This window comes from Entelurus aequoreus, linkage group LG25, assembly GCF_033978785.1.
Source record: "Entelurus aequoreus isolate RoL-2023_Sb linkage group LG25, RoL_Eaeq_v1.1, whole genome shotgun sequence".
NCBI classification, from domain to species: domain Eukaryota; kingdom Metazoa; phylum Chordata; class Actinopteri; order Syngnathiformes; family Syngnathidae; genus Entelurus; species Entelurus aequoreus.
In genome coordinates, this window is record NC_084755.1 from 21,023,340 (window position 1) to 21,033,380 (window position 10,041).

General features: G+C 42.0%; 1 protein-coding gene across 2 annotated transcripts in view; it reads left to right on the top strand.

Annotated features, from left to right (window-relative positions):
- Window positions 1–10,041, top strand: part of smurf1 (SMAD specific E3 ubiquitin protein ligase 1) — a 52,698-nt gene that overhangs the window by 21,298 nt on the left and 21,359 nt on the right. For both annotated transcript variants that reach the window (XM_062037042.1, XM_062037043.1), the window contains exons 2-9: window positions 2,117–2,155; window positions 4,369–4,477; window positions 4,738–4,871; window positions 4,966–5,031; window positions 5,131–5,206; window positions 9,185–9,396; window positions 9,490–9,574; window positions 9,843–9,989. In XM_062037042.1, coding sequence (XP_061893026.1) covers window positions 2,117–2,155; window positions 4,369–4,477; window positions 4,738–4,871; window positions 4,966–5,031; window positions 5,131–5,206; window positions 9,185–9,396; window positions 9,490–9,574; window positions 9,843–9,989 — 868 coding nt within the window. The remainder of the gene's footprint in view (window positions 1–2,116; window positions 2,156–4,368; window positions 4,478–4,737; window positions 4,872–4,965; window positions 5,032–5,130; window positions 5,207–9,184; window positions 9,397–9,489; window positions 9,575–9,842; window positions 9,990–10,041) is intronic.

Here is a 10,041-nt window from a genome sequence, read left to right on the forward strand (position 1 = left end):
AGAAAGGTTTTTCTTAAACTGTTCAACAATTTGCTCACGCATTTGTTGACAAAGTGGTGACCCTCGCCCCATCCTTGTTTGTGAATGACTGAGCATTTCATGGAATCTACTTTTATACCCAATCATGGCACCCACCTGTTCCCAATTTGCCTGTTCACCTGTGGGATGCTCCAAATAAGTGTTTGATGAGCATTCCTCAACTTTATCAGTATTTATTGCCACCTTTCCCAATTTCTTTGTCATGTGTTGCTGGCATCAAATTCTAAAGTTAATGATTATTTGCAACAAAAAAAAAATGTTTATCAGTTTGAACATCAAATATGTTGTCTTTGTAGCATATTCAACTGAATATGGGTTGAAAATGATTTGCAAATCATTGTATTCCGTTTATATTTACATCTAACACAATTTCCCAACTCATATGGAAACGGGGTTTGTATTACATTCGATTGCAACAAATACCTAAACAAAAGTAAAAACTACAATCTACTACTCGTTTAAATTATTTGGTTTGTGCCCTCAAGGTCCTCCCGTGTCTAGGCAATTTTTCCCTTAACTATAAACATAAAAATAAAAACAGACTGCTTTAAAGCTCTTATTTCTCGCTTAGCGATTAGTATGTCTTCTCTTGGTTTGCCCCTGTGTTTGCCCCTGTGTGAAACCTGTTTAGCCTTCCGGTAATAATGGTACTTGATAATGATACTTAAAATACTAGGAAATGTAGTTTATATGCCACAATGAGGTGATTATCTTAACTAGGCTAGTGACCACCTCTGTCAGTCGAGTGACCAAAAATAAAGTATCAGTGAGAAGAGATCGGGTTTGAAAGGCATTAATCAGCATGGACCGATTACGTCCTTTTCACAAATACTGGTCGGTGGCCGATCGATTGGCACATCCCTAAAAAGTACATATTAAAGTACTTTGAAGGTTCTAACTAAAAAAAAACATGGCAAACCAGATAAGGCGGTTTTAGGCTTTACAAGAAAGTATATTTCGGACTTTAGAATTACTCTAGACAGTAGTCGCTCACTTTTTAAGCATCAATCCTGTGCTGTTTCTACTCATTCCCCCAAGACCGGATGAAAGGAATTCTTCTCAGGCAGGCTCCCTCCGGTTCTCAGGTTCTCTGAAAAAGAGTAGTTATAAAGGCCCGAAAGGAAAAGCAGCAGTGGGGAAGTGGAGAACCAGCTGAGCTGCTGTGCGTGTGTTTGTGAGTGTGTGTGTGTCTTTACCAGGCATGACCTTGGCAGACAGAGGAATTTCCTGAAATGCTGAGAAAAGACCTGTGACACATTCAGTGCCACGGAAGAGCTGGACAAAAGACTGAAAAGAGAATTGGAGGAAAGAATCTTGCCGTTCTCTCGTTTCTGGCAAGAAGAGTAAAGGGGGCGGTGGGTAGTTCTGCAGTGACAGAGGAAGAATGTAAGCGGATTCAGGAGAGATAAAGAAATGGGATTCTATCCGACTCATAGTTGTGCTTCTCTAGTGGTGATGTCTCACTGTGGAATGTGTGAGTCAAGGGAAAAGGGAAGTATCTCTTGTAGCCATTCTCCCTGGCTTATTCACAGGAAGTAGATGAGGACACAGCAGACATATCTCTGCCACCACAGTCGCCACTCGCCACATCCGAAACCTGGGGCAGACTGACTGACTTCCTTAGCGGCTGTCTGGGCCAAACTAAACCATTCCACATTTTTCATTGGAGTACAGAACTGGGTGTGAATGGTGGAACAAAATCAATTAGTACCAGCCTATCAATCCATAGGTGATGTGATTGTGCTGCAACATCACTACCAATCTTTTTGTTTTTTAATAAATCCCCTCTGACATGGTCCAGTTAATAGAGCAACAGTTATTAATCCACCAAAAACTGTCTAATATAAGAATAAGGACTTGTTATACAATTTAAATGAATGCATTCTCCCACTCCCACTGTGGGTGGCTGCGCATGTCTTTGCTCTTATCTCACTCTGTGCACGTCGCATAAGTTATTCGACATTATTTTTTGACATTCATTCTTTTATGGACAGCAGCATGCATTGTGGCAACCTACACGATTAATATGCAAATGTCTGTGCGCACCATGTTCATTATGTTCTGTCTTCTCCTACAGTGTTATGTGCCAAGAACCTCGCAAAGAAAGACTTCTTTCGTAAGTTGCTCTTTTGTTTCGTATCTGCTTTCAGCTGGTGCCACACTGATGTGTCAAGATTAGACGTTTTAATTGCCATTTTTACCTGAATATGAAACCGTATGAAGAAAGTTGAAAATATGAATTGTTTTATATTTTGGGTCTCGAGATTTATAGATCCAAACCAAAAGATTTTGCAAAACGACTTGTCCCCTGCAGGTAGTCCGTATTGTAGCTGTGTCTTACCCCAAATTTCCACAGAATCTGAAATGGCCGTGGACTGGCACGCGCCTGCCGTCGGACTCTTTCTGTTTTTATTCAAGTCAATGTGTCAGTTTTCACTGCCCGCGGAACGTCACCAACATGCCGTTTACACATTCCAGCGCTAAATATACGCAGAGCTTCTATTTTTGTCGGACGCCGCAAGAAAGCTGTTAAATTTAGCTAAAATCTGCTAGTGTTGGACGGGACGTTATGCACAAAAACAAAATAAAGTATCCGTTTTACTTTCAGAATTAAATACTTTGTCTTCAAGGTAGATCGTATTTTACACTTTAAAAGTAATGGGTGGCGATGGCCATGAAGTCAACTTGTCAAAGGTTTATAGACTTAATTTAATCTTGTTGACACAAATGGATGAGGACATGCTGATTTTGGAGGTCCAAAATTAAAGAATAATGTACAGGCATATCCCGGGCAGCTAAATGGGGATATGGGGGCTTGTGTCAAATATATACGGAGACCGGGATAGCGGAGGACTGGTTGTGTGACACGCTCGCCAGGTATGATGTTACTGTTGTATTGTTGTTTGTTGCAAAAAATAAAGTGGTTTATCAATGCAGGACCGAGTTCATTTGCTTCTGTGGAAGGACAGAATAAACTTTTTATGGTTCGCTTTATTACTACTTCCCTTATCACGTGATAATGTGCGGATTCGCAAGATCTCGTAAAAGTCTGTGCTATTTCGCTGCACGATGAAGCTACAAACAGAACGGCGATGGGGATTGCCAGACGACAAATGGCGCCGCCCTCCCGCAGTGAAGCCTGTATGCGGCCGTTTCGGATTCAGTCGAAATCGGAGTTAGTGTTTACATGGCTAAAGAGTCTACTCATGTGAAAGATTCCTTCAAAAAGGAGACATTACTGGATTCCTTGTTACACACGTAGGAGTTTTCTTGCCAGAACACCGGCTCGAATTTGAGCGCAAGCTGCAACGAAAGCGTTGTCTATCCACAATGCGAAGCCGCTTCTAAGACACTAATCCTCAGCACCATGGCTGAGGTTCTTCCATGTAACATTATCACTGGAGGACTAGAGGAAAAGGAATGGCTAAGCATGCTACACTCACCGTGCAAGATGACACATGAAGCTAACTGCTAAAGTTTTAATGTAAAGTAGAAGGGATTAATCCAGATGTCGAAACTATTCATACCTAGTATAGCATCAAAATGATACTAAAGTCATTAAATCAATATTTGTATTTGCTCATTCTTATTAAAAAATATTTTATGGTCGTTTTTGTTATTGTTTACAAAGTCATGAAGCAATTCTCCTGATACTGGAAGGCTTTTTGGGCAAAACCCAAATAATTTAAAAAGGAGCCAAAAGTAGTAGTTTTGTTTAGTTATTGAGCACTAGCCACTTTCTTTTGTTTAAGAACATGGTATGTAGCTTTCAATACCACAAATTTAATGAATGCATCATTTGATTTACAACAATATTAGCAAACTCATGTACTCAATAAGATGAGGTTAATAAAAATGTGTTATTGAGTTTATTATAGTTACTTGCTATGAAACATTTTCAGTTTTACAATCTATTTTCTAAGTATCTTATGAGGACTCAAAATCAGACGGTATCTGACGCCAAAAAATTGGATTCAATCGGAGGCCAAAAATGTTGATCAGGACATCCCTAATAAAAATTATAATACCTTTTCAAAACTGGTTACAGAAGCTCCTTTTGGTTCCTGACTTATAAGGCGTATACGCGCAGCGAGTAAGCGCATTGAGACTAAACATTTTTTTATTTTTTTTATTTTTATTTTTTTCCAGCACTTGTGGTATTCAGAGCTTTTCTTTACTGTCATTCACACACACCAATGACCAGGAGACCAGTGAAACAGAAAGGGTTGCCTTATATTTGGGTCAATACAGTAAATAATTTAATGCAGCTATGTTTTGAATGACTAACTGTTGGTTGACGCTCACACTTATGAAATTGTGTGCACGCAGGTCTGCCCGATCCTTTTGCAAAGGTTGTGGTGGACGGATCAGGTCAATGCCACTCAACAGACACAGTCAAGAGCACACTGGACCCCAAATGGAATCAGCACTATGACCTGTACGTCTCCTTCAGCCCCATTCACAATCAATGTTGTACACGCTGGGGATCAGCCGGCCTGTACTCGCTGTCTCCTACTAGTTCTGCTTTGTGAACCACATGATCCTGTGTCACCAGTCAACTGTTATTATGCAGTTTACAAATATGTTTGAAGTGTCACACATCCGTGAACATATTGTGCTGTCATTATGATGCTATTATAAGCGTGTTGCTTTTTTCGGTGTATGAAGCAATTTGATGATGCATGTTTTTTTTTTCAGCTACATTGGCAAAGCAGACTCAATCACCATCAGTATATGGAATCACAAAAAGATCCATAAACGGCAGGGGGCAGGCTTCTTGGGGTGCATTAGACTTCTTTCAAATGCCATCAGCAGACTAAAAGACACAGGATGTAAGATGTTCCCTCACCTCTTGATGAATCTGATCATGAAATGTGTGAAAAGAAAACAACAAACCATGTGTACTTTTTGTTTGTCTCCCTCAAGACCAGCGACTAGATCTATGTAAACTGAACCCCTCAGACAGTGACGCAGTGCGGGGGCAGATTGTAGGTAAGGCTTGACACATTTACGCTTGGCGTGTTTCTGACTGGGTTTGCAGTCATCCTTATTTTGGTCTGACCTTTACATCACAATTTTGATTTTCCACAGTGAGCCTGCAGACACGAGACCGCATAGGTAGTGGAGGCCCAGTGGTGGACTGTCGAGGTCTATTAGAAAATGAAGGGTGAGTGTGTCACTAGATGTTTATGTTCCCAGGAATAGAAAGTGACATTCTGGGTAGAAATAATATATATTCTACTGACCGATATACACTGGACTTGTATTGATGTATCAGTTTGTCTCAGCTGGTAAAAGTCTCATGGTGTAATAACACCATTGGATGTCATCTTTGTGGGTTGGAATTTATGATTAAAACCAAGATGTGTCAAATGGATTAATAATAAGTCTATAGACTAGGGCTGCACGATTTTAGCAAAAATAATAATTACGATTAGTTTGATTGATATTGTAATCACGAGTAATTACATGATTATTCATTAATTTGACAACATGAGTATTTCTTGTACCACCAAAACTTTACTTTAAATATAGATGAAAAAATGGATAAGTTAGTAACGAATAAATCACAACAAGTAAAATAATAATAATAGTAATAAATAAATGACAGTAAATTTAAATAACAATAGCAATGTAAAAAAAAAAAGACCCACTAAAAATCAGTTTTTCCGTTTTTATCATTTTTAATTCCATTTTTTACCATCCATCCATCTTCTTCCGCTTATCTGAGGTCGGGTCGCGGGGGCAGCAGCCTAAGCAGGGAAGCCCAGACTTCCCTTTCCCCAGCCACTTCGTCCAGCTCTTCCCGAGGGATCCTGAGGTGTTCCCAGGCCAGCTGGGAGACATAGTCTTCCCAACGTGTCCTGGGTCTTCCCCGTGCCCTCTTACCGGTCGGACGTGCCCTAAACACCTCCCTTGGGAGGCGTTCGGGTGGCATCCTGACCAGATGCCCGAACCACCTCATCTGGCTCCTCTCGATGTGGAGGAGTAGCGGCTTTACTTTGAGCTCCTCCCGGATGACAGAGCTTCTCACCCTATCTCTAAGGGAGAGCCCCGCCACCCGGCGGAGGAAACTCATTTCGGCCGCTTGTACCCGTGTCTTGTCCTTTCGGTCATAACCCAAAGCTCATGACCATAGGTGAGGATGGGAACGTAGATCGACCGGTAAATTGAGAGCTTTGCCTTCCGGCTCAGCTCCTTCTTCACCACAATGGATCGATACAGCGTCCGCATTACTGAAGACGCCGCACCGATCCGCCTGTCGATCTCACGATCCACTCTTCCCTCACTCGTGAACAAGAGTCTGAGGTACTTGAACTCCTCCCCAACCCGGAGATGGCACTCCACCCTTTTCCGGACGAGAACCATGGACTCGGACTTGGAGGTGCTGATTCTCATCCCAGTCGCTTCACACTCGGCTGCGAACCGATCCAATTAGAGCTGAAGATCCTGGCCAGATGAAGCCATCAGGAACACATCATCTGCCTTACCTTTTACACATATTTTACCACCATAGAGTGTGTGCTTTTTGTGTCAAATAAAATGTTTCTTAATTACAGTAAATGCAAACATCCTCACATTTATTGTTGCACTATTTTAGGTCAAAGCATGATAATTGTGTAAATGTATCAACAAGTGCTTTAAGTACATCATGTATGTGTAAGGTCGTTTTTGAAACCTTTAACCCGGATGTGGCGCACTGGGCTATGATTGTAAAGTGGGGAAGTGAATTGTGCGGTTGTTCTCAGCTTGACGAGTAAAGAAAGGACTTGAGGCTGGAAAAAAAAAAGAGAGCGAGCCGCGACTCAAGTTGCGGCTGCTGTCCTCCTGTTTGTCCATTAATTTTACATTGATGATGTCGTTCACAACAACATAAGCAGATAAGATGTGTTGTGTGTGTGTGTATGGATTGTTCTTGCTAGCTTTAGCTTCGTACTTTAGTCGCTGTTTCAAGTGGCCCTCTAGAAATTGTTTAGTTAATGACGTGTTTCGGGGATCAATAAGCGTGACCGGATACAACATTTTCCCAAACAAATGTTCCATCTCCTCACAATGACAACATTTCATTGACATTTATGTCAATTTCCCTGATATTATTTTGCGTTTATCAGCGGATTCCGTTTTATTGCCCAATTATATGACTCCGTCCGCGGATATTTCAACACAGAATCATATGCCTTACTTTTTTGTTGAGCTTAGTGATTATTGATTAGCGGCAGTGCTTTGTCAAATAAAAAGTAGTAACTATGATGAGATCCCAAACTTCTAATAGATGTCTTTTTTTCCCTTATACGCTCACTCATCTGACTCGCTGTCACAAGCTCTGGAATTTTCATGCACGTTGCGCGGCCCATTAATCTTTTTTTTTTTTTTTGATCATTATATTTTCTTTATAAGCCATAATGGAAATCAAAATTTGATTAATTGTACAGCCCTACTATGGACCATATGTAACAGTGGTCATCCCGTGCAGTCCACCCCTGCACACGACCACACAAGCCCTCTGACTGAGGGTCGAACATGCTAATAGTCCAGACTCCCAACCCATATTATAATGGGAGTGAATTTAGTCAAAAGAGTTTTTAGGAGAAAGTGTGTATACATCGTTTACATCTTGTTCTAACAACAGCCATGTGTACATGGGCAACATGTATTTAATGTGATCATAATTCAGATTAGAATGTTACTGTGTACATGGACGCTGAAAAAATGATCGGATTATGATGTGCATTTTCATACAGTACACCTTAAATCGTATTACTTTATTTTGACATGCGCAGCACATAACATACACGGAAGTAGAAGTTAAAAAAAGCAGTGACTTTTGCTGTAAACAAACATGGCTCTGTGCATTTCTGCTTGTCAGACGTCACGTTATTCATACATTTTTCCTTCTGTTCGCTACTTTTGTTGCACACTTCTTTTTGTAATGGAGCTGTTCTGTGCCCTCCACGTTTTGATATGTATGGGTTGCCGTAGTTTCTGTAGTCGCAGACGTGACATCATCAGGGCGTGTCTTCATGTTACGACATTCTGTGTACGTGCCTTAGGCTAGCAGTTAGCACTGGAGTAGCTGTAAGGTTGTGATTAACACAGCTCGTTGAGATGACAACTGGATCCATCCATCCATCCATTTTCTACCGCTTGGAGCCTATCCCAGCTGCAATAGGGCGGAAGGCAAGGTACATCACGGACAAGTCGGCACCTCATCGCAGGGCAAACACAAATAGACAACCATTCACATTCGCACACAAGGGCCAATTTAGTGTTGCCAATCAGCATATCCCCAGGTGTAAGTATTTGGATCCCTCCTTTTATTGTTACATCGACACATGACACTCCAGAGTACACTTTTGTTTTTTCTGGTTTCGGTTCTGTATATTTTGAATGGGGGAGACAGCAGCAAGACCATCGCTTCATTCCGAGACTAATAAATTTAGTCCACCCTTCCACCACCAAAGTATAGCTGACGTCACAGACATGCGCGGTAAAGATAATTTCGACCCAAACTTCGGAATAAGTGCTGACATGGGGCGGTATAGCTCGGTTGGTAGAGTGGCCGTGCCAGCAACTTGAGGGTTGCAGGTTCGATCCCCGCTTCCGCCATCCTAGTCACTGCCGTTGTGTCCTTGGGCAAGACACTTTACCCACCTGCTCCCAGTGCCACCCACACTGGTTTAAAATGTAACTTAGATATTGGGTTTCACTATGTAAAAGCGCTTTGAGTCACTAGAGAAAAGCGCTATATAAATATAATTCAATTCAATTCAACATGTTTACAAGGAAATTTTGACCCGAACGTGTGTGGTCGGGTCAGAATATTCTGAATGGCGTATTTACATGAAGCATTTTTCTTCCGGTTAGGCTTTTAGTCCGATTGTGTCCATGTGCACATAGCAATTGTTGCAATCAAAAACACAATGCAGTTTTATATAGAAAAACTCCCTGGAGAAATGTGTGACCGCTAACCTTCAACCTAAACAATCATATCACATAAGGAACACATGTAATACCCGTTTTTGGCTTTAGGATTGCACAAGGGTTAAATTTGATTGGACCCTTTTTTTTTGGTACCACACATTCCCCCTCTGCTATTTTGCAGGATGTGACGCTTAACTAACATTGGTGTGTCTTGTGTGTGCAGACCTGTATTAGAGGGATGTTTTAGTGAAGAACCGCTGCCTTACTCCGACCCCACTGGTGCTGCGGGTGGCGGGAACTGCCGTCTCGACTCCCCCAGTCAAGAAAATCGCCTTCAGACCCAGCGAATCCGAGGGCAGGATTCCAGAGGCCATGGCCACACCCCTCAGAACAGACCTCACGGACACCAACCCCCGGACCTGCCCGAAGGATATGGTTAGTCAAACATGGCCCTGGTCTCACTTCATGTCACTCTTAAACTAAATGACTCTGCCACTTCCAATATTCTCTTGTTTCTCGCTTATACAGAGCAGCGAACAACAGTGCAGGGCCAGGTGTACTTTCTTCACACACAGACTGGTGTCAGCACCTGGCACGACCCTCGAATACCACGGTGTGATTCCCACATATGTAACTTCATACCATTCTATAAAAAACTCATTGAGTAAATACAGTTGGTCAGTGTGTAATTAGGGAAGTCAATTATTTTTTGTAAAGGATGTTATCCAATACGAAAGTACCTGACTAAGCACTGGGACAAAAGTACCTGAGAAAGCGCTGTGATACGGACAGTATGAAGTAAAAGCAAAGAGTATGTAAGGTTGAAATGATGTTGGTTGCACTGTTTTGGAATCTTGTCTGATTGCTTGTTACTGGTGCAGGGACCTGGCCAGCGTAAGCTGTGAGGAGCTTGGTCCGTTGCCAGTGGGCTGGGAGGTCCGTAGCACGGTGTCAGGCCGGATATACTTTGTGGACCACAACAACAGAACCACACAGTTCACGGATCCCCGTCTACACACCATCATTAGGTAACAGCGTGCACATGTGCTCAAAACACTTCCTTCCGTAAATCCGCCCCCA